General features: G+C 39.9%; 1 protein-coding gene across 3 annotated transcripts in view; it reads right to left on the bottom strand.

Annotated features, from left to right (window-relative positions):
* The window catches only part of STAU2 (staufen double-stranded RNA binding protein 2), a 170,243-nt gene that overhangs the window by 67,402 nt on the left and 76,688 nt on the right, over window positions 1-26,153 (bottom strand). For all 3 annotated transcript variants that reach the window (XM_040064828.1, XM_040064903.2, XM_040064976.2), the window contains exon 12: window positions 16,371-16,678. In XM_040064828.1, the coding sequence (XP_039920762.1) occupies window positions 16,371-16,678 (308 nt within the window). The remainder of the gene's footprint in view (window positions 1-16,370; window positions 16,679-26,153) is intronic.

Here is a 26,153-nt window from a genome sequence, read left to right as displayed (position 1 = left end):
AACAAATCTAAGGAGCGCATGAAAAACACCCACATTTTAAAAAGCCCCCTTGCTAGATCATTAAGGAAAGATAAAGGCCTGTACATTGGGATGTGATATATAACACAATCATTGTGCCAAGAAAACATATGTTTGATTAGCGCGCCTCAGGTTCATTAATCGCCGTGTCTGCTTCACAGCAGTGGGTACAGTTTCCACCGTAGCTACTGCACCAAAGGGCAAAGACACTTGGTAGCTTAAAGACTGACCGTGCAGCCGTAAATCTTGAGCTATTCCAACATGCCTCTCTTACACAGTTTGAATAGCAGCTGTATCATAGCCTTAAATCTTCATTAAAATACAGTCCTAGGGTTTAGACTACAAAATAAACCATTACTGCACCATAAATAGGCAACAACAAGCAGACTAAAGGCATTGTCAAGGGTTACTGCGGCAGTATTTCATGCTCCTGGCTACAGTAAGGGAGACACTTGGCATCTACAAAAAGCAGCAAAGAGGGGGAAAATTATTTGATAATTTCCAAAGAGAATATATAAAATATCTGTTAAATGCAAAGCAAGTTGAGATGAAGAAGCTTGTACAGTTTTTTGGGGTTTTTTCCCCCGCTATTTAGCTATCCTCTGAATTCAGAGCTCCTGTTTCAGTGATTCATGAGAACTGGAAGGTCAAGCCATATATTATGCTCAGTCAAGCAAGGGAGACCCAGCTCTGTCCGACCTCTGGATGTGATGTTTGGTTTCAGAAAAGAGAAAATCAGCTGCCATCATAGCATAGAGGATAATCAGTGCAGTAAGGTGCTTATTGCTCACCTTCCATCTGTTAAATCTTAACCTAGGTATGTATTTATAAAGACACTGTCCCTGTGCAGCACACGCAAAGTGAGCAACTACAGTTACAATGGCTGGCACTGAGAGGTTCAAAGAGACCTGTTTGTCTGATAGGAAAGCTGAAATCAGGAGATGGGACCTTCTATTAAAACAATTAGAAATCACACTTACATTGAAAACTACCTGGTTACCTTGTTCACTTCCTCTATTCTATAAATAAGATACATATATTTTGTTGACATAGGAGAAAGTAGCTTAACTACAGTTAATACAGTTAACACTTAATACAGCCCTCCCCCACAAATAAACAATAAAAATGTGATAAAAATTAATAAATTAATCACTCGGAAAATAACAGAATGCAAAGCCCTACAAAATAATGTGAACAATAGCTGACATGGTTTTTGCAGAAACAACTTGTCTGCCATACACCTATATAACAGGCAAATACTGTGTTTCCAGAGAGAGGAGCTTTAATGAATTTTATAATTCACAGCCAAAGGAAACATGAAAAGACTGGCAACCCTGAGATCTCATGTTTTCATCACAAGGCCTAAAAAGTTGGAGCGGGGTGAGAGGGTATGCTTTGCTAATAACATACCCTGAGGATGAGCATGGCATGGAGCATTAGTGGAGCCTATGTCTTGGTTATCAGCCTGAACAACTGATGATATGAGAGAGGAACTTTGTTTGGAAAGACAAAATTACTTGAGTTTGAAATAACTTTCTAGCAACAGCATGAATGGAAATATGTTCTCAGGAACACTCTTTTTCAGGATGGAGGTTGTCGCTGAAGTGAAAAGGGAAGCAAGCATTAATGATTCTCTGTTTATAAACCATGTGTGAAAGCCCCAAACGCTGCGTTAATGGAGAACAGGATCACTGTGAAACTGTGAATAGAAAATCAGCTGCCTGAATTGGCTAAGAAATCTGATGCTGGTACAGACACTGATGTTGTGCACTAACCTAGAAATGGGGCAGTATGCATAAAGAACCACCCTTCTTTAATTAAAACAAGAAACAACCATTTCACTTCCAAAAATTACCCTGCTCTGTTGCGCTTTCAGTTTTGAATGAGACTGAAGCAGAAGACAGCCAAATAAACCGTCTCTGAAATCCTCAGCTTCAGTCACAGAGAGGGAAATAAACTCTAATTTGTCTCCTTTCTCCTTCACCTTTTCTTGTTGCTTCTCTTTTTAAGGGCTTTTTCTTGAGAGCTGAATTCCCTTACTATAATTAAAACTAAACCCCAGTCTGCTATGAATTCACCACTGCACCTTCACATTTTTGCCAACTGAAACTTCCAGTCTTTCAAAGTTTGGGCTCTGTTCCAAGCCAAGGTCTGTAGCTAAGTTATCAAGTCACATTAGGATTTACTGAGAAAGATTTTGGCAGAGAATGCAGTCCGGTGTGTTTAGTGCTGGCTGCAGTATTTTGAGAGATCCCGATAGCTTTTAAACTTTCTCATACATAAATCCCCTAAATTCTAAAATTGGCTATCAAAATATAACTCACATTTTTTCCACAGACCAAGTTACATGCAAGGATATGTGGGAGGATTTCAAACTATTATTTGCAAGATGCCAAGCAGACAAGCTAAAATGTTACCAAGGTGACATCCACAGCACACCTGAGGACTCACACTATCAGTAGCCAGCTATTCTCTGTTTACCTTCTTTCCTTTCTGAAATTGAAACAAAAAAAGAGGCACCTGGCTATTTCTAGATACAAGAAGAGCAAAACTTCAGCAGTGCTTGAATAAAGGGCTTGAAACAGGGAGAGAAGCAACAATGGCCAGAATAGAAGAAAGCTAGTTTAGACAGAATTCTGGCCAGAAGCCAGCTAGTTGGATAGCTTGTGCTAGATTTGCATTTGTTTTCCTAATTCTGCATCCTTATGAGTCAATTTGGAAACACTCTTACTGCAGCAAATACTACCTCCTGAAGTATGCTCTGTGAACAAATAGGCTACATTTCTAGATTGCATACCTTCCCTCATGGAAATTCATATGAGAATGATTTTTATGTTATTTTTTTGCAGAATGCTACCACCATTTTGACTTCCTTTAAGGTCAAAAATAGGACAATATGAACTGGATGGCCTGTAGTCTACAGAATAATTTCTGAAATAATGGAAACTATAAAACCACTTCTCGTAGATCTACCTTGGGTCACTGCCATCAGCTGTGGTACTGCCTACCTTCCCTCAGAAGTTAGGTGATTAAGAAAACCTATAAACCAGAATGCAATGAAGTCCAGGTGCCTTGATTTTTACATGAGGCTCTCTCTGAAGATCAATTCTTGCTATCATCTTGTTCTGTTTTATCTCTCCCTCTATTTCACATTCCCAATATATTTTCTTTCCTTTGGCTAGTCATGTATAAATCAAGGTTTGGAGACCTGGAAGTCCATTCCTACATAACACAACCATGTGATGTCAAGTTGATTTTCAGTCACAGGAGACTTGCAAGTTTCTGAGAGCCAAGTAAAGATTCTCAATTATCAGGTTGCCTGGAGTTGTGCAAATCAGAGATGTCCCTAAAATTGTCAATAAAATCCTGCCTGAATTGCTGTCATTCTTGGAGAAAACTTTTTTTTTCCTTTAAATACAAAAAAAATAGTAGTTGTCTTGAATAAATGAGCAAGTTTTGTTGGAAATAACCTGATAAAAAGGTGGAAGTCTTCTTCCAAGCACAATGACTGTAAGTTCACATGGATAAAAGGAGCTTTCCTATTTCCTGACTTCTGCCCAGTGGCACACAGTGGCAAAGATATTACTGAAGCATAAAAAGCTCTACCAGTTTTGACAGAGATGGAACTACTTTGTTTCATAGTAGCTTGTTTAGTGCTATGTTTTGTCTTTGTGACCAGAAGTGTGGGTAACACACCGATACGTATCGCTGAGCAGCGCTCACACAGCATCAAGGGCTTTTCTGCTTCTCGCAGCAAGAAGGCTGGGGATGGGTAAGAAGCCAGGAGGGGATACATCCAGGACAGCTGACCCCAACTGAGCAAAGGGATATCCCACACCATATGGTGTCACATGGCTCAGCATACAAAGCTGAGGGAACAAGGAGGCTGGGGGGTGTTTGGAGTGATGGTGTTTGTCTTCACAAGTCACTGTTACGTGTGACGGAGCCCTGCTTTCCTGGGGATGGCTGAACACCTGTCTGCACAGGGGAAGTGATGAATGAATGATTTGTTTTGCTTTTTTGGCATGTGTGGCTTTTGCTTTCCTTATTAAACAATCTATATCTCAACCCTTGAGGTTTTGCTCTTTTATCCTTCTGGTTGTTCTCCCACATCCCACCGGCTGGCTTCTGGCCAGAATTCATGGAGCTGAGCTGCCCACCTGGGTACACCTGTTAATAATCCTTTCTGGCACCCAGTGTGGGGGCATGAGGGGTTAGAGATAAGAACTGATTTGATCAGAGTATGCTCTACCAAATGTGTATCTGTTTAGCTATTAATTTTCAGGCTCCTGTGCTTGCCGTGGGGCTTGCTTGCCTGAATGTAGATTAGTAACTAGTGCTTGCTAGTGACTGCTTTTTGTTTCTGCTGTTTCCTGTTCTTCTTATCAACCTATTCTGCTGTCTGGGAACATACTAATAACAGGAACGGGCTGGCAGATGGCCAGGGCACCGCTGCCATTCCTGTGCTGGACAGGCTGGAACTCAATGTCACAGGACTGCGACTGTGGCTAAAATCATGATGGTACAACCAAGAACATACATGGCCATGGAGACATCTATACTAGAGCAGGTACTTCCCTGAAGGGAGGGTGGCCTATGGTCATTCTGGAGCAGCTACATCCCTAAAGGATGGTGGTGTGTAGACAAGTCCACGCTGCCCCACACGGACTGTGTAATCTCAGACTGGAGGAGGAACAAGAGGAGGAGTTAATTGCAGTACTAAATCCTGTGGTCTGGTCCAAAGGGATGAGGCTTGAAGATTGTAATGGAAACACCTTTAAACTGTTGTAACCCAGGATCTGAATTGCATGTCATGGGAATTACTATAGCAGGAACCCCTTGTTGCTAGCCAGGCTAGGAGCAAAGGGAGGAGTTTGCTGCAAACCCTATTATGTTCTGTTGTTAAACCCTATAACCTGGGCCAAAGGAACCAGAGGTGGAGACTGTCACAGGAATACCTTTAAACTGTTATAACTCAGGAGGTGAGTTGCATGCTATGGAAATTGGCACAGCAGGAACCATCTGAACCAAAGGAGGACAAGCCTCACAAGATGTGAAAGGGCAGCAGTGACCCAACCTGAGCCCAGTTTGGTGCCCAGTAACTCCATGCATCACACCACCTCTCCTGAGTGAACTGACTGAATATAGATTGAATAACAGATTGAATACACATAGACTAAATGGACTCAATGGACATTTTGTGGACTTTTAAAGGGGAGATCCACAGACTAAGGCAATGATTTCCATGTATATATCCCAGGATGGGAAAGAGGAGGTGGTTAATGAGGGAGAATCTAGCAGCTAATGTGGGACCTGAGCATAGAGTCAATAGTATGTAAAAAAGGATGGAGATTACACTGTTTTTGTCTGAGATGGAGCAAATTTGCTTCATAAAAGCATGTATAGTGCTAAACTTTGGATTTGTGACCAAAACACCATTGCTAACACACTGGTATTTTAGCTGTTGCTGAGAAGGGTTTGCACAGCATCAAGGCCTTTTCTGCTCCTCACCCCATCCCATCAGTGAGCAGTCTCAGGGTGCACAAGGAGTTGGGAGGGGATATGGCCAGGACAGCTGACCCCAACTGATCAAAGGGATATCCCACTCCTATGACATCCTGCTCAGTGATAAAAACTGGGGAGAGGAGGAAGGGGGACATTCAACATTATGGCCCTTGTGCTCCCAAGTCACCGCCACACGTGATGGAGCCTTGCTTTCAGAGACCGCCAAACATCTGCCTGCCCACAGGAAGCAGTGAATGAATTCCTTGTTTTGCTTTGCTTGCACACACAGCTTTTGTCTTCATCTCAACTCCTAAGTTTTATCACTCATGCCCTTCTGATTCCTTCCCTTATCCCACCAGGGGGGAGAGAGTGAGCAGCTGTGTGAAGCTTAAGCTGCCCACTGGAGTTAACCCACAACAAAAGCCTATAGTAATCAGAACATCAGGCAATAGTTTGGTAATTGGTGAAAGTGCAAACTTCCCATTAGAAAAAACCCCCACAGCTTTCAGAAGACACAGAAACTGAGATAATGAGGGCTTTGTCAACCATTTCTAAAGGTATTTATACTCCCTGAGGGTAAGAGACAAACATCGCTGTTGAGATTATTGTACTGGCCATTGAGCATGGCACAGCAGAAGAACACAGGAGATAATATCCTTCTGCCAGAAGCCAGGCTTTAATACTTCTGGTGAAGACAGAGCACAACAGCATCCCACACATCATTTTACAAAAAACTGATCTGAGCAATGAGCAGCAACAGTGATGGTACACCTGACTAAGATCTCAGGCACCAGGAGAGGAAACAAAAGGCAAACTCCATTGCTTGTTTTACAGAAGCAGGTATTGATAATAGATGGCAGCACAGTTACTCTCAAGCTACTTGAAGGAGGTTAAAGAGTAAGTAATCACTATATTTTTATTATAAATTCAGTAATTCCCACTACTCTTTGAATGTTGAAACTAAGGTAAATCAGCTCATCACAATTCCCTCTGGGCCTGACTGTACACTGCTATTTTAGAATAATTTCACTAATATTTGCAGTCTGGCCAGTCCTGCTGGGAAAGAAGTCTCCAATGTTTCTGGGGTTGTGGGGAGGGAAGGGGCTAGATGTACAGCTACATACATAGAATTATAGGGGGTCCTGGCTCCAAATGTGGGCAAATAAATATTGTCTTTAACAGTCTTATTTCAAAAGTACACTGCTCTAACACAATCCTGCAAACATCTCCACTTTTTAATATCCTAATTTTTTCTGTTTTTTGGAGATAGTATCTTCAAAGAATCATTTATCTAAAAGCATTTTGCTGACATAGCTTTCAAATCTGTTTTACATTAATGATGCCAAGAAGGCTGATGCTGTAATTTCAAAAGCTTCCTTTATTTATTATTTGGGTTTTCTAATTTGAACAAGTAATGAGACTTTTGTATTCTTCAGCACTAGCCCATTTTCTTGGATTCCAGTTCCAAGCTAACAGTGGCCACAAACTGTGTCCACAGAGAACATGTTCGAGGACAGAATGGTATCATCTGGATTTACATTCTTTCTTTTAGCACTTGCTGCACTTTCTCTCTTTGACTTTATCTGGAGATTTGCTAAAACATACCTTTTGATTCATTCATTTGCAGGCAGCTTTGAAAATACACTCTCCCTGGCTGCTAACACTGTAACTACAGCTATCTTCATTATAATAGATTCAGTGCATAGAACCCTTCCCTCCAAAAAAAGCCCAGTAAATAGCCCAAGTTTGCAAAACAGTATGTAGGGTGCCCAACTAGCAAGTGACATGGAGGTTAGGTATCTAACCTGCACAGGTGTTTATGAAAATCCCAAGCAGTTTCTACCTTTTTAGATGAGTTCACAGCTTTAAATTACTTCCTATTAAAATCCATAGGGCCTGTGTCAATTTTGAAAATGGTACTTAGATGCTTTCTAAAATCTGACTGGCTCAGAGAAATCATGAGTTATGCACAGATCAGACCAAAACTACAGCACTTTCCTTGAAATCCACTATGGGTTGAATTTCCCTGAAATTCTCCTCACATGCATACCTCAGTAGTGAGATCCAAGCACTCCTACACTAATTTCCAAATCCAACCTCCACAGTGTGTTGTTTCATTTAAGGCCAGTGTAGGAAAAGGTTTGAGCTCAGTGTCAATCCTAATACAAGTGTAGAAACTAAATTTTGGTCTAATCCCGCCAACAGCTCAAACCCATGCACTGGAATGTATGAGCCACAAGTAAACCTGACTCTAGAGCATCCAGTAGGACCTCTCCTGTGCATGCAATCATTCAGAAACACGTGCCATTGGGGAAAGGAGAAACATTCAGAAATGCCACACAATAGAACATTTAAGTATATCCATGTATAAAACGGAACAGTTAATGAGTAAACAAATGTGGAGGGGAAAAGAAAATTGTGTAACCATTGCAATTGAAGGAGAACATCACATAGAAACTATATCCTGTGTGAGGTTTTGTTATGAAGCCACAGTGGAGGCAAAGTTAAGACCTCCAAGCCCTGCCAATGTAGCAAGCCAAATGTGCCCACAGCCACGTATTGGGACTGATTGTGGGCACTCAGTCCTGGCGTTTTACATTTTTTTATGATCTTTGCTTTGTGGAAATTCACAGTGGAATTTCCTACTGGACTACCTGCAACTTGCATTTTGCTTCAGTAAAAACTGGAGGTTCAAGTTATACGTGTGTAAACAGCTTCTCTAAATGTTTCCATTTAAACAAATTCTCTGAATAATTTACTGCACTTAAATGGTCAGCAGAAATAACTGTAACTTTCCTAGTCTGGTTACAAAACAATGGCCAAAATACCACATAGTCACATAAAAATAACAATTTTACTAAAGCTGAATTTTCCTTTAAAGCATTTCCAGGCAAAGTCTGCAAAACAATTAACTGGGTAGATAGTATTCATAAATACGAAGCAAGCACTAAAATGCTTTATTCAGAGTTTGTAAAGGCTTGCTTGAAGAATTTGTGTTTAATTATCACAGGTAATTTGATGCCTGACCTTTGAAAGTACCCAAACTAAACACCTGTTCTTCGGTGACACTGAGCTGCTGCTTATCAATTACAAATGTCTTCAGAATAATAAATCATAAAGAATGAAAATGCAATTTTTTACTACTGAACTATACATTGGTCCCAATAACTTAATATTAAGGGCTTACAATAGAACAATGGCTGCGATCATATACAAAGTTTAGATGAATTTAAGTTAAATAAATGTGTTTTAAAGACGTGTCCCTTGCAGCTAAAGCAGTTCGAGAAAACCATTCAAATAAGGAAATAACATTGTTTACATTTACAAATGAAACATCATATGAGTATTTATTGATTTTTTAAAAAAAATTCAAAAAATACATTGTAACAGAACAGAATGTATACGTTCTTCAATGAAAAGACAAAACTATGGTTATCATCTGGACCAGAATACAAATACATGCTAACAATTTAAAAATCATTTTGGGTCATTCAGGAAACATGAAACAAGCTAGCTGTTAGGAAATGCAGTAGTCTTCTCCTTTAGTAAATATGCCTGAGAAAGTTAACCTGTAAAGAAATCGGCTTTTAAACTCTAAAACACAAAGAGCTTTCTAGGCTGAAATGGTGAAGAGACCTGTGATATGCACCTGACAGGCCACTGAGCCATTTCCCACAGAGATTCTGTTCACTGCTCCACCTCGGCTCAGCCACCCAGCAGTGGCAGAGTTTCACATCAATACCAGGCTTATTCAAGTGAGGTGTTAAAAAGCATGCTAAGATGATGTAAAACCATCAGTTACATACACAGCGGATAGATGTTAATAATCAAGATTCTGTACCAAATTCCTTGCTTTGTACTAGGGCCAAGTATAAAGTAGTAGTCTAGTCCATGGATGAAAAGGATTATGTATTTTGGCTCAAGGTAAGACCCTTTAAAAACAGTTTCTACAAAAGTATCTAGAATCAAAGTATGAAAAAAAAAAACAAACCCAAAAACAAAAAACAAACCAGGACAAACACAGCTAACCATTTTACAGTAACCACATACTGTAGGCAAGTAGGACCCAAAACAGTAACATAAATTGTGCATCGGTTCTATGAAAACAAATCATTACTAGGAGACAAAAGCAATCTGACAAGATGTGAATGTAAGCAATGAAAACGTCATGGATTGAATTTCTTTTCATCAGAATTCATTTCTTTCTACTACAGGTGGGTAACAAATGGAATTCAGGAAAACTGAATTCCTATTAGCAGCTTTACTACAATGTGGCTGAGGCTATTACTGTTTCTTTCATTAAGAGACATTCAAATGAATTAAGTAAAAATGACATTTCAAAAATGAAGACCAAAAGAAAGCTGAATGTACATTTTAGATAAAAACAGTGTTAGGTCAAATCCACAACTGGTGGTATCTGATGTAAGCAAAAGTAACTTAACTATGCTGCTTATACCAACAGAACATCAGACACTATTTCTTGAATTCTAGCAGCCTTTTTTAAGTCACTTCCAACAACTGCATACTTTGTAAATTACACGGGCTTTGATGAAAAAATTCATTACCAGGCATGCAAAAGAAACCTCCCATTTTTAGAATTTAGTTACATGATTAAATTACATATGCTAAAGCATACGAAACCAACTCTTCAAATGAAGCAAATTCACAATCCAGATAAAACAAAAATTCAAACCAAAAACCTATGACAGTAAAAAGTATATTTCTACATATATCTCTGATAGTTCAACACTGCAAAATAAGCCACTATCCATATACACATGTAATTTTACATGTAATGGGATAGGGAAGAGCATTCCTTTTCCTAAATTCCAGACAACAGAAATGACTGGATGTACTACAGAGGCTGCCACTGTCCTGTGAAATATAGGGTATTTGGCATTGCTGGATACAGTGGTCAAGGACTCATGCACTGACCCAGCATGGTTCATCTTACATTCTCTAGTATTGACTGTGATGGCAAAAACATTCTGCATTGCTCTGACACCAGCTTGGCTTCTAGGCTGCACCTTCTGACCAAAACACCATTCTCAGGTATCCTGGTGCCAGCCAGGAAAGGGTTTTGCAGTATCCTGCAGTAGCCAGGAGGAGGCATGACTAGGACTTGGAGGTTATTCTGTAACACCTCACACCTGCTTCGGGAAGAAAGGGGTCCCTTCTGGTCGTGTGGCAGAGAGATTGGTTGGGTATTGTCTATTGGTGGGGGGGTTCTGTGTGATTCTTGTAATGTCTGCCATTACTATTGGTCAAATTCTTATCTCACGGCTGTTTCCAATAAGTTGTTACCTCAACCAGTGATCTCTGCCTTTTGTGCCTCCAATTTTCCTCTCCATCCTGTTTATGGGGAGGGAGGAGTGAGTGAGTGGCATGTGGTTTGGAGAGTCTCAGTGAGAGCACTAAATTGGGGAGTACCATTCCTAAACCAGGACAGCCTTATTTGGCACCCAGTGTGTGGCGTGAATGGTTGAGGTAACAACAGATCTGTCCAGAGCAGCTTGGAAGCAAATTCAGTTTTTGTTGTATTAACTCCAGAGCCACTGGTCACAATGTTGCTTGGTCTGTTCACCTGGCTGTGGTACCTAACCCTGTATTCCCACATTCCCCTATATTCCTATATGTGCTCCTTGTGATGTTCTTTTTCAGACCAGGGAGAGGGATTTTAGTTGCTTTCTTGCTGTATTATGAGATATCAGTCTATGACTGATCAAGGGCAATGAGGGTAATTTCAAAAGTGTATTCAGTGCTGCCTTCCTACCTTTACTTTGGGCACTGTCTTTGGGAGTCTTAACAATTGTACTCAGTCTGTAGGGAGAACAGGGGAGGATGATTTTCCTGTCTTTCACCTCCTTCTCTTCCTTCAGCTGTTTCAACAGCTTTTGAGAATTTTGAACTCCTCTTGGATGTTAAGGAAAGAATGTTCTTGTTGCTAAGCCTTGGTGGTCTCCTCAGTCCATACCATGTTTAGATTCAAGAAAAAGATTCCTAGGAAGTTCATTCAGAGATCTGCCCCAAGGGTGGATTGTCATGAGTGGCATGAAATGTGGAACAAAATAAACCAGTTTTTTTATAACATTTTCTCCTCCAATAGTTTGGGAAGGCAGCAAAAAAATAAACCTCTTTTTTTTAATTTTATTTTTCTGATCCAATGGTTTGGAAGTTCATCCCTGAACAACTACAGGACCCTGTTAAAGTGACAGAATATTTGCAAGGAGCATGCTGTGGCAACTCAAGAAAGGGGCAACTTATTGCAGTGTGCTAAGCCCTGGCTACTCTTCACTGGACACAGTTCAACAGTAGACAGCATCCTCAGGGGAAAGAGGGGCACAACAAACCTACAGACACTGTGCCTGATTTGCAGTTGAACCAGAGGAACCACCTGTGCCAGTAGCAGTTGTCCCTATACAGAAGAAGTAATCCAAGACCAAATCAGCTCACCTAGTGAGGGATAAAGAAGAAGTAGAGCTAATCACCTGATGCCTATTCTCAGGTGTATTGGGTTTGCATGGCCTGGGGTTTGGGGGGTCTACAAGGGTGGTTTCTGTGAGAAGTTGCCAGAAACTTTCTTGATGTCCAGCAGAGCCAATCCCTGGCAGTCCAAAGGTGGATGTGCCACTGGCCAAGGCTGGGCCAATTAGAAATGGTGGTAATGCCTCTGAGACAACATATTGAAGAAGAAAGATAAATAAAATTGCACAGTAGAAATTGTGGCTGGGAAAGGGTGGAGTGAGAACATGTAAGAAAAGCTCTGCATATACCAAGGTCAGTGCAGAAGGAGGGGCAGGAGGTGCTCTGAGCACCCGAGCTGGGATTCCTCTGCAGCACATGGTGATGGCCATGGTAAAGCAGCTCTGCCCCTGGAGATCCATGGGGATGCAGAGATCTGCCTGCAGGCTGTGGAGGAGCCCCATACTGGAGCAGGCGGGTGCCTGAGAGGAGGCTGTGAGCCCATGGGAGACCTGTACAGAGAGAGGCCCTTCTGTGCTGGAGCAGCCTGTCCTTGAAGGACTGCACCCCAGGGAAGAGTGACCCATGCTGCAGCAGTTTGGGGATGGACTGTTGCCCGTGGGATGGACTCACATTGCAGCAGTTTGGGGAGGACTGCAGCTCATGAGATAGACTCACGCTGGAGAAGGTCATGAAGAATGGTCTCCTGTAGGAAGGATCCCACAGTGCAACAGGGGAACAACTCCTCCCCCTGGGCAGTGCAAAAAACCACAGGTGATGAACTGACCCAAACTCCCGTTCCCTGTCTCCCTATGCTGTCGGTGGGAAGAAGGGAGGGATAAGGGTGTGAAGGATGAGGAAATATTTTGCTGAAGCCAAAAGTTGTTAAGTGAAAGTGTTGGTTCTGTGTGTTGTTGTTTGTGGTTTGGATTTGTTCTGGTTTCTTTGCTGAGTGTTGCTGTGAGCCGGGAGAGGGGTGGAGTTGAAGACCTGGCCAAAACAAATTAGGAGAGGGGAGGAGGCAGAAAAGTAGGCAATCAGGATAGAATGTAAGTTCCTAAGTACCTATCCGATGGGAATGGGGCAGGGACCACCCCCGGAAGGGAAAAGGGTTTATTTTGTAGCCATTTTGTTGGAGGTGCGTGATCCCTCCCAGTCCTTACCTCAACCCATGAACCCTTCATTGTATTTTAACTCCCTCATCCAGCTGCAGAGGAGAGTGAGAGAGCAGCTTTGGTGGATGCCTGGCATCTGACCACTACACCAGGTGAGGCAAAATAAGTCAGCCACCAGCCAGGAGAGCCCCTGATGACCTGGCTGCTCCTATCCTGGGACATTGTGTCCCACAGTATGAAACTAGATGGTAATGAAGCCAAGCCACTGGAATCTGACACAGGACGCAGGTATCGATAAGGGGATTGGGAAGCAGACAGAAACTCCCAGCCTCTGGAAGTGACTCCTGTCAAGCAGAGGGAACAGTATTATCTCAAGGATGGCCTAATAGTGCATCCAAGGATGTGGGATGCCATGGAGAAATGTATCCAGTACCTGAGACACTAGCTGTGCTAGAGTTAATTTACAGGGATTCTGATAAAGAGCAGTCCTCTGTAGCTCCAGATGAGGTCCAGTGTATCCGTGTGGCGGGAATTTGTGCAGTGCACACCATCATCATATGCCATTGACATTAATGGCAATGAAAGAAGGAGAACAAACAGTGCTTCACCTGACTCTGGCAATCTGAAGATCATATTTTTTCCTATCAACCTGCAGCTCAGTTGCAGAAAGACTGTCCGAGACAGCAGACAGATTTGAAACACTTGAACAAGCCACAGCAGAAATACCCCATGGCCCACCAGTATGGACCAGAGTCCTTCCTATTAGCAGCAAGTGCCCCCCTGCTTGAGAGAGAGGGTATACATCACAGGGTAACCTGTTGTTTTACTTGCATGATCATGGAGAGGACATGAGGAAGTGGAATGGAAAACCTACTTGGGCCCTAGCAGCATGGGTACATGAGTTAAGGGGAAAAACAACCACCGAAGGAGATTCTTCAAGGATAAACGCCACTCCAGTTTCCAGTGGACAAGTCCTCAGACAGAACAGGGGGCTGATATTGCTTCCAATCCTCTTGAAGTACCTTCACTTCATATTTATTTGTGAGCAACAAATAAAATGATCAGAACTGGAGGGGTCCTGCCTCCAGCAAGGTGGAGGAAAGCGACAATCACATCTCTTGGACTGTGTGGATCTGATGGCTTGGCACACCAGACCCACAGGAGTTTAAGGCTTTAATTGACACCAGTGCACAATGTACCCTGATGCCACCAAGATACATATGGGCAGAATCCCTTTCTGTTTCTGGGGTGACAGGGGATCCCAACAGCTGACTGTACTGGAAGATGTACTGAACCTGACTGGGTATTGAGAGAGACTGGGGGAGATTGCTCGCTCAAAACATTTTGGGGGTGTGTGTGGGCAAAGGGGCAGGTTGGGCCTTGCCCTGGTGAGGTGATGCCCTGCTCTGCACACCCCATCTTCCAGAGCCTGTACCCCAGCCCCACAGTGACCGCCAATCACTGGCATACTGGAGGCAATGCTCCTCATCCCAACTTTGAAGCCTCTAACCCAGCTCCTGAGTGGCTGCCAGCCCAGAAGTCTCACCCGGAGGAAGGGCCCAGGAAAGGGTACTTAAGCCAGGACACCAGGCAATTATTTCTTGCTTAGTGGGCCCATGATGCCTCAGGTCATCAGGGAAGGGATGCAACACATAGATGGGCTTGTGATCAAGGGGTGGACTTAAGCATGGACACAATCTCCCAGGTTATTCCATAACTGCAGAACAAATGTTGCAATCAAGCAGGCCAAGGGGATAAAGCCCCTGTGGTGTGGGGATCAATAGTCAGAATATGGGGAGGCCTGGCAAATCAATTATGTCACAGTCCCACAAACCCACCAAGGTATGCACTATTGCTTACTATGGTAGAAGCAACCATTCTAAGTCCCCGTGCTGCATATGACGAATTTGTTAGGGAAGACAGCTTGGATTAGTCCTGCCTCAGGTAAAGGCAAACCCATCCATGGAACTGTTTTTGCCCAAGGACCTGGGTGCATTTGGAGGGTAATGCAGAGGGGCAGGGAAATGCCATGTGTACCTCCAGGGGTTTAGATTCTCGGGTGAGAACAATCTGTAGTGTTGAATTGTATAACATTGGTTGCTGAATGACACTGCTGAATGTATGCCATAACTGTGATGGACAATGAGTATGGACTGCTCCAGATGCACCAGTAGTGAATTTGTGATGCAGCTTGCAATCAGCTGACAGCACACCAGCCCTCCTGCCCTAGAAGACATCTAGGGCAAACAGAACCCACAGACATGGACTAAATGAATTCAACAGACATCTCGCAGGAACAGCCACTGACTATGAAAATGATACCTCTGCTTGTATTTACATATGTACAGTTGGAATGTGTAGGATCTGGGCATGCTATAGATGGTATAGAATTAGGGGTGGATAATGTCCTGGTTCTGGCAAGGACAGGCTTTATTTCTGCAATTGCCAGGAGGGGCCATGGGTAGGACCTGTACAATATTCTATACCACCTCATGTCATTGTTCAGGTTTGTGGGAGGGAGCCTCTTCCAGTCGAGCAAGTGTAGCAGAGGGCATGGTCTGGTATTGGCTGCTCTCAGGGGGTTTCTGTGGGAATTGTTCATTTCTTCTACCCTCTGTCATTAGCACTGTTGCTGTTACTGTTCATTTTATCTCACTGCTGTTTCCAGTAAATTGTTCTTATCACAGCTCAGGATATTTACCTTTTATGCTTCCAGTTCTCCTCTCCAGCCCACTACAAGGGGAGGCGGGAGAGCGAAGGGGAAATGAGTGAGTGGCAGTGGTTTCAAGAGTGTCAGTGGGACACTAAACTGGGTAGTACCATTCCTCAATCAAAACATCAGGTTACATTTAAGAGGTGCAAGGCAGGAAGCCAAAAAACTACTTTTAATGGCCTGGCCTAGAAGACAAATCAAAGGCAAGGTGGTGCATCAGTAGCTTCTGGATCAGAGTTGAAGGGAGAAACCAAAGGGGACGACTCTCAAAGAAGTGCAAGTTAAAAGCATAATTTAAGTCTGTAATTATTTAAGGAGAAGAGACATAGGAGAGAAAAATGGGCTGCAGTAAGATAAATGTAAGGAAGGAGCAAAAGAGAAGGAGGGACGCAAATATTGGTGGAAATCTGCATCTCCTGGACCCAGAAACTGCTTCAGACACCAGCTAATTTTACAAGATAAGTTACATGCATGCCCACATTCAAGAAGGCAAGAGGGAAACCTTGACGGCAACACTATGATTCTGTCTGAAGAGCTTCATTTTCCCCCTCCCATACCTGAAAGCCTTGAATCCTTGCCAAATATTCCAGCTGTTTTGAAGGCTGCACTGTAGAACAGGGGGAAACAGGAGATATTCCTTTTAGACCTATGGCTTCGGCAGTTGGGGATGTTCCATTCATGAGAAGTTCCCTGGCAATTGTGGCCGTGCTATTTGTTGTAGGAGATATGCTGAAGAAAGAGCTAGAAGTCTGGCTCATCTCTTTGGACGACAAATAGCTTACAGTGGTACCAGAGGCTGATTTGTTGCGGCTTGCTTCCATCTCTTGATACACATCAGGAGAGAGATGGAGTATTCCCTTTGGTGCTGAAAACAAAACCAAAGATCATTCTCATTACTTTAGAATGGGTTTGACATGTAGACAATTTTCATTAACAAATTTTACAGGGAAAAACAAAGTAAGAATTTAGAAGCAATATATATATATATACAGAATTATATATATATATATTTTTTTTTTACAGCAACTGTAAATGAAGTCACCTAATTTATTCAGAAACAAAGCAGATCTGAAATGCCCCTCTTCTTCCTCTTCCCCAACTCTTTTTAAAATGGTACAAAACTGTGCCTAGCATAGGATACACAATATGAACAGAAAATGTTTGTAGACCTACAAACCATGAGTAACAGATGTTACTTCAAAATAGTAGCATAATCATTATTTCCCTACATTCTTCTATTGTATCAGATACAATAACTTAGGCTGTTTTTTCACAAATAATTGAAACTAATCTATAACAGCACTGGTTGCCACCACCAGCACCTGTAGGACCATGCAGGGATGTTCATCAGAATGAGCTGCTGGAGGCAAAGGAAGGGCAGTGTGATTTCTTGCAATAGCAGCACTGCCTCAAGTGCTGGATTAAAGTCTTTGCTGAATCACAAGGGCAGCTTTTGGTTAAAAAATCTTAAATTGCCCTGCAGCCACAGTGTTACTGTACTAATGACTCTGACGTGACTGCCTGCTCTGCAGTGAAGAGGAATTGATATATTTATTTAGCTGCATATCCTATAGTTTTCATCCTATAGCTTTCAAACAGCTACTTGCCTTCGAGAAATTTATACTGATAAAGGAAAACATATATGTGTCCTACTTAATATCAATAGGAGTTAAGGTAAACATTAAAAAGAGCTAAATTTATTTATGTGATTGACATCTAAATATTTCCAGTGGCACGTAAATTAGGGGTAATGTATCTACCTTTAAACATTTTAAATACCTTTTTAGAAAATATCTCAACCTTAAACCTGCTTGGAAACAGAAGTACATACTTGATCAGTTTTGCTGATAGTCCTCTGCATGGAAATCAAGTTTGCTAGTTTTCTCACACAATTAAGCATTTTCGGAAACACAAATAATCAGTTGGCTGATACAAGAGGAAAACCTTTTTCTTATTATTAACACATCAGAAAATGAGCTTGAAATGTGTAATTTCATATTAAGAATATACTTTAATCTTCTAGCATATAATATGAATAAACCTGAGCCATATGGTATTTCATTCTAGGGATAATAAACCTGTTTGTTAACTGATTTAGTAATCCCAAGAGAAATCAAAGGGTTCAATGCTTAATTCATTTGCAGTACATATTAAATTAATCTCAGAAAGTAGAATAAATTCAAAGAAGAGGAGGAAATTAATTTCCAGTACTTAGGAAAGATTCCGCTAATCCTAGAAGTGCAAGTAGTACTTTTACATAAAATGACTACCACAAGGAGAAGACTCAAAAAATATTACCTGTAATTAATATCCTCATTTTCAACTACATGGTGAAAATGGAACTTCCTCACTGCCGACTCAGCAAACTGCTTACAGGTGAATCTTTTAACTGATTTACTCGTACATTTGGCTTTTAAATTCATACTGCTTTTAGAAATCTGGGACATCTGCTTATATCATTTACAAAGATATCTGTTATTCACCTGATTGCTCTCCCCACCTACCTCCATAGGGCCAGGGATTCTGGTTGGGTCCTGAACATTAAGGCTGCTTTTACCTAGTTTAGAACTGGCTCCAAAGGCAGTAAACTCAGCTCCAGAGCTGAGCTCCAGAGCTAAGCACAAATTCAAGATAATGCTGCTGGGAGAGATGGAGGACAGGCTCCTTAAAATTTTTTCTCCATCTGGGATAATTCCAAACATAATCTAACAGATAAACATCTGTGTAAATACACAGCATTATTTTAGGGCACATAATCCTTATATGAGAAGAGAGACTTTATATGCTTTCCCTGAGACTGTACCCTCCAAAGCCTACCTCTGTCTATATTTTTAAAGTCTTACAGAAGACATAAGATTAATGAAAACTGGAAAAAAAGATAATACAGATCTTGATAGCTGACATTAGGTTACCAAACCAAACAGCAATAAAAATACTGAGTGGCAGGTGTTCACCACCTCCTAAGAACTGCCCACTGTAAATCGTATTTCCCACGAATATTTCAGAAACAGAAATGAAAACTGGACAAAAGATAAAACAATCTACTTGTTTAGAAATAACATATTAGGCCCCCCCATTCAATTTTACAAAAACATTGTACGATATTAACTGAAAAAAAAGTTTAAAGAAGTTTAAAATCAAATTCAGTGCTGCAGATGTCTGTTCCATTGATGTAATATTATTTAAAACAAACATTTTACATGCTTTCTCAGCCATTTCACTGTTTTTACATGATCCACCCAAATATCTAACTGCTGTCTGGAACAATGGTTTGGAATACTTCCAGATTACTAAGCTTTCTAAATGTTAAAATAACTAATATGCAGCATATGATGAATAGAAAGATATTGAGCAGAGTATAGCAAATGCTCTTAAAGTACTGACTTTAATGGTGATGTTAAATTAATAATAGTACTTTTACACTTTGCAACACCTTACTGCTAAAGACTTCAAAGTGCTTTATAAGCAATAATTAATTTAAATCATACATTGGCTCTGAGAGGCAGATATTATATTACCATCATTGATTATCTCTGGAAACAAAGTAATGTAATATTCTAGACATTACATTAATGTAGTTGCAAGATATTAACTTTTTATATTTAGGGCCTATGCTTCATGAAGCTTCTTACAAACATGTTTTAAAAAGCCAATAAAAACTCGGTCTCTTTGAAAACTTCTATAAAAGATATATTAATTGTAATTCATTATTTATTTTTAATATATCACTGGGGATATTTTATATACCATTCCTCACTGTTATCTCTTATTCTGCTATATTATAGGAAATATATAAATATATTTAGTTACAGTAGTAGAGTTACCAAATGACAAGGAATACAAAAACAGAGGATAAAGTGCAAGAACAAAAGAACCCTTCAGAAATTATCTTTATTTGTTTTCTAATAATCAGTTCATTAAAAAGCATGGGAGAAAGGAATACTATTCTCTAACACCTTATGCATTGCAGGAGAACATCTCCAGGCAAACATATTCATTCTTTTTTATTTTTAAGCTAAGAAAAAAACTTTGTGTCCGCTAAATATTTATCCCATACAAACTTCACCATACTCCACAGGAAGAATCATAATTATTAGGAGTCACAGGCTCTATAATAGACCAACAACACTGCACCTTCTGCTGGACATTAACTTAGAGGCACATTTATGAAACATGTTAAAATAATTTCCATTTATATTATTTAAACCTGTGGGCAAATGTGCTACAAAAATATGCAGGCTAGCTATGCAATGTAATCATTAACATTTAAAAAACATGTCTTATTCATCACTGGCAGTAATTGTTAGCAGTCTCTCACAATCTTCTGAAGTCTATGAAAACACACCAAAGACCTTTCTTACCTAAGAATAAATTTCTTCATTTTCCTTTGTCTACTTTTGCTGTCACACACAAGAAAACTGCAAATAGCTTGGGCTCTAGGGCAAATGTATGAATAAGATATGAAATGGCCCAATAAGATACAAGCCTCGCCCTGGAAATGTAATCTCAGTGCTTTGCACCTTTTTTCACAGCAGCCATAATACAGATATTCCCCAAAAGTTCTGTTTGACTGTTATCATTTTTATCCCTAACCCTTTCTCTTCAGTGTCCTGTTGGCTGGGAAGACAGGCAGACATTTCTGCAAAAGGGTTCTACACTTTCTGGAGTTTGTGGTAAACAAAACTAACCATTAGAAGAACTGGCTGTGTGGGGAATGGGGTGAAGAAGAACTGACAATATTACTGAACAAGCCTCAATGTAGTAAGACTGCAAAAATGGAATTTGCTGATACAGGAACAGTGACAAGTTACTCCACAGCAGTGGGCTACTAAATTAAGAAAAGTTCAGAGTGATGACAGCATTGCCTGCACTCACAGCTGTTAGAGTCTACACAGGTACCACTGGTGTCCTATTTTCAATTTTCTGTTTCTGTCAGGAAGATCAGAAAACTTGAGAAGTGTAGATTTCAATTTTATCATTCAAGTTCACAAGATGGCCTATAGAGTATGTGTATATATATATGTGTGTGCGTGTGTATATATATATGTGTGTGTGTGTATATATATGTGTGTGTGTATATATATATATGCGCCAGTGCTAATTTTCTCTTCTATGCTTAATCAGTACTGTAGGGATACTCTTCATTTGCCTTCACTCACTGACTTTTCATACTTATACTTGGTCTAAACCACAATTTTATTCCTTCCTGGAGAATACAGTCGTCTCCCCAAGTTCTTGCTTATCTTACAGAAAAGCAATACTTTTTCATGTGTCAGAAGCAGTGCCAGCTGCAGTAAGACTTCCCTTGATGCTGCTGAAGAGCACTTGCTCTTCCCTGCACTCCAAGCAGTGACATGGGGCATGGCACAAAGGAGTGTTTCCATGTCTTGTGCCGTAATGCAGAGTAAACCATGGTACCATTCTGTATATGATCTGCTCATAAATTAAGTTTAGCACCCTGGTATTTGAAATAACCCACCACTAGATGAAGAAAAGGCTGTTCATAAGGCAATAATCAGTATTTTTGGAACAGAATAAAATACTTGCTAAATAATTATCAAAAAGCTTTCTTTCAGATTATGCTATCTGCAGTCACATTGAATAAAGCCTTTTTATAATGTGGTACATAAAGTACAGGGAAAAAAATCTTGTAGTAAGGCTGTAAGAGGGAAAAGTTAGAACTGGATCTAATCCTAACTTCGCAATTTTATACATTAAAATGGACAAGAGGCACGGGGGATACTCAAATGCAGTAATTACTCCCTGACAGGAATAACTGGCAGGAACTGGCAGGTTCTCAACATGCCCTAAAATATGGCCCATTACAAATCTACTGACATAAAACCAAGAGAATTTACAAAATCAAATAACTACTTCAATAACAAGACTGAAAAATGTAAATATTATAATAAAAAGAAATTATGGTTTTATACCCCACTCAGTGCAAAGGGCTATTTATATACTAGAATATTTTCAAATTTTATTACCTCAGCAGGAGCTCAGAAAAGGTCAGTCAGACAATTGAACAGGAAAATTGTATGGCCATTACGTTCTCAGCAATTGTCTACACACAATCTTGGCTTGAAATACCAAGCTGCAATCATTACCTACTTAACACAGCTATCCATGGTATTTCTAAGTCATCAGCTACTGCAATATTCAGACATGAAGAAATGTTTTGTCATTACACAATGTCTTTCAATCAAAAGATTTCGTCTACATGACTTTAAACAAACTGATGTTATATAAAGCCACTCATTAAAATACTAACCTTTGTTTAACTTTAAAATAACCATGATACTGAAGTAAATGCTATTCAGTTCTTCATGAAATCAGGTCTTGATACCCCTAATTTCACTGGACTATTTTCTGTATAGCCAAATCAGAAATTGTAGTATTGCAGGACTTAAATTGCATGCATTTCTGTAACATTTGGCATATAACTCACATGAGGAAAGTCCTTTAAATTCTCCCCTAGCTTTACTCCTGCTTGGATACGTAAGATTTTGGCAAAAAATAAGACACAGTGTTTGCAGTGGGGAATTTCTACAGGATATTCTATGAAATATTCCAATAGACAGATGAAACATCTACGCTGTTTTACATAATTTCTGCATCATAATTTTCCAGCAATATGTCCATGTACCACATAACCAAAGATTAAGATTGAGCAGGTTCAGCAAATAACCAATCAAAATATGGAAGGAAGGTCAGTATTCTTATCAGTAAAGAGGATCAGCAAATTTGGAGCAGGAGCAAATCACGCTAGTGAGCTGGCAGATCAAGGTGCTTGTAACAGCTGCAAGAAAGTGATGTTTGTGGGGGTAAAGCAATTTAAGAGAGTGCCTAAGTGCAACTGGAGGCAACCTGTGCAGGCAAGGCTGTTCATTAGCAGATGAGGAAGGGAATGAGAATGGTGATGATGAAAACAAAGGCCTGACCCACAGGGAGAACAGATGAAAGAATGAGCAAATCTACTAGACAAGGACAGAGAGGTTGCTGAAGCTAAGAAGGCCAAGGGCATCATCAACAAGCACAGCATACATGAGTGAGGAGGAAATCCGAGGAGGAGAAAGCGGTGTTTGATGTTGAAAGGGCACAGAGGAAAGAGTGGAGCGTAAAGTTCTGACAGCAACAAAGGTTCAGTTCAGGAGATTCAATTTTTCAAAGACATGATTATCGTAGACTAAGGGTGAGGTACCAGGTGGATTCCAGGTTAGAGGGAAGGGAGTTGGAAAAAGAAAAAATACTCCAGAAAAGTGAAAGGCTTTAGAGTAAGACTATGCTGAGGTGAATTAGTGATACTGCTCCATTTTCTCACCTCAAGACAAAATCAAATGCAGACACTTAGCATAGTTACATAATTAAATTTGAATTTGAGAATTAACATCAAAAAAGAGCTCTGCATTTCTACTTCATGTGCAGATTTTTTTGGAGGCATAGACTAGCAACCTTGAATAAATGTAATTCATATCGGCCTTTTAGGAGACTGGTAAAAACACAAGGATACATTATCTGAAATTATCTCTATCCATAGAACTGGCTGTCTCCTGTCTGGTGGCTGCTTCCTCTTTATACATTTTATACATGAAAAGCTTGATGGCTAAGCAGCCTCCCAGACAGGTTACTCGAGTTCCTTCTCATCCTGAGAGCACCCAAACCACAAACCTCATAGCCCAAATCTCTATTTCTTACATATAACAATCTATACTACTCAAGAACCAGGCAACAGGTTTCTCAAAACTCTTTTTAACCTGCATATAAAATAGGCAGAGTATCTGTAAACCAGCCAGAGAGCACCTGAATACACATCTGCACTTTCATTCACAAGAGTTCCAATCAACAGGCAAACTACAGTCATGATTACTTTAGTTACTTTAGATCACTCCTTCCCTGTGAATTTCTTATATTTTAATAGCATTTGATTTTTCCTTTTTTGGCTGCAAATAATATTCCATACACATCTCCAAAAGGCAGCTGCCATTATCCACATTACTCTGCACTCCATGAATACTCTTCTTCTGCTGAAGTCCAGTGGTCTGGGCACATGCTTAAAACACTAGGCTCCTCATACATACACATTGTACTCTAAACTCAGCAAGGAAATCATCATCTCTGAAGATGCAAAACTTGTAGAACTTTAAGCACTTAACTGAGCATCTCAAAAGAGGAAATGTAGGAAAAGGAGAAGGACCACTTGCAGTTGTTGTCTTATGCTCCAGAGTTGAGCCCAAATCCCAGTCACACATAAAAATGCTAATTTGGGTCTTGTCACTAGTTCTCAAAACAGCAAAGAAAAAATAACACACCTTCCCTGTTTTGTTAATATGCTTTCTAATATTAGGTGTTTTAGAAGTTTTTTCAACTATTAAAAAAAAAAAATCTACAAGCTGCATTTAACTGGTGTTATGCTGGATAAAATTTTCATTGTTAGATGAAACTGAAAAAGAACCCATCAGTTATTAATAATGCCAAATGCAGCATAGATTTCCTAGCTTCAGTAAGTTAGGAAATAAACAAAATTGAACAAATCTCCTCTGCTTCTAAATTTAATTTTCCCATTTCTTCAGTTAGAAAGAAAATTTAATTAGAAAATTAGCAAATCAACTCAGCAGTTACAGAGGCAAGGTATTATTTAAACATAACCAGCTGTGATAAGAGACATCTAGTGAGGACAAATGGCTCAGCTGAAGGAACTGCTCCACTGATGGTATAACGCTCACCTGACGGTTTGTTAGCTAAAAAATCCCCACAAAACAGAACAAAACTATGAAAATGAACAGATGTTATGTGGCCTTTCACCAAGTAAGTGGTGTTGTCAATCCCCTTCCAGTCAGAATGGCAAACAATTCAGCAAACACTTAGTGATGTATCAATGTAACTCCTAGCAAGAGTGCATTATAATTGACAAAGCTGAGTAAATTTGGAAGCAATTCAGAAGCCAAGTCCAATGCAACAGCAGTACTTAGCAAGTAAAAATGCACACAATCCACTATAAATCACCTTTGAAATATACCCAGAAGAATTACATATTTCAGCAAAATATAACACACAAACGTTCCAATTAAAAATGTCCAAATTACAAAACAAAAGCTTTATACCCAAACTGTAGACTTCTGGTCCTTCTCATGGAAACATTGGGGTATTAAATTATCTACTAGAAGTCTTCAACAAAATCCCCAGTTGAAAAACAAACAATTAGAGAACTATATAAAATATATCTTTCTGAAACTATTGAGGGCCAGAACTACAAAGTTCACATAAATTTTGTTTCCTTCAATGTGAAGATGCATTAGTATGTAAAATTTCATAAATACATAATTTATGTTGCATTTATTTTCTCCAAAAAGCTGGTGATTTCTTCACTATCTAAGTAAGGATCTGAATGTAGCCATACATTTAGGGCTTACAATAACACCAAATCTTTTTATATTGTTTATATTTCTTAATCTATATTTCTTAATCTAATACTGAAGTAGACTTTTAAAAATACTAAAATAAATGTTATTTACAGAAAAATATCAGATTTTCCCTAATGAGAAGATCTTTCTGAAGACTTAAGAATAACTATTTGCTTTTTTTCCTCTCCTTTTTCTTTTTTTTTCTTATCACTGAGAACAATTGTATGAGATCAAGTATCTTTGTTCCTTAGGAGATCATCTGCTCCTGCTGCTCATTTACCATCTGAAATCATAATCATCTGTTGGTGACAATCTAATCATCTTCACAGTAACTAATTGTGATGTCACAAACAAATGGTTATGATTTCAGGTGGTGAACAAACAGCAGGAGCAGATGTACTCCAAAGAACAAAGACTGTAAAGTCATGCACGAATCCCTAGTAATAAAATGTTAGGCAAGAAAAACAAAGAGTCTGTCCTTTGCAGAGAGGTAGGATTGCTCTGAATGTGGTGGGTTTTTTTTAACTATCAGTTTTTCAGTACTTTGTGACTCTCAAAATCGTTAGAAATAGGTAAAGAAAAACTATATAATGGAAAACTGAATTTGGGAAACATGTAAAAACAATTATGGGGTTTTTTTTCCTCCTTAGAATTATAATATATAAAAACACAGGTACATTTTACTTTTATTTTTATACTGTCCTTCATAGCTCATCTACAGCTTCTCCTAAAACACATCCTGTATGATGTTTGTTATTATCTCATCTAGAAATATAAAACAAAAATACGTTCCCATGAAAATGCAATTTGTAATAGGATTGTTTATTTGTTGCATGTTTTGTTTCTGTTGATAACTGCTTAAGTCAAATCAAGACAGATAAATGAGATTCTGTTTACAGTAAACATCTTCTGTATGGGCTCCAAAAGCTTCTAGTCTGC

Source organism: Hirundo rustica, chromosome 1, assembly GCF_015227805.2.
Source record: "Hirundo rustica isolate bHirRus1 chromosome 1, bHirRus1.pri.v3, whole genome shotgun sequence".
In the NCBI taxonomy this organism is placed as follows: domain Eukaryota; kingdom Metazoa; phylum Chordata; class Aves; order Passeriformes; family Hirundinidae; genus Hirundo; species Hirundo rustica.
Note: the sequence above shows the minus strand (reverse complement) of the source record. Positions and strands in the feature narration are given on the sequence as shown.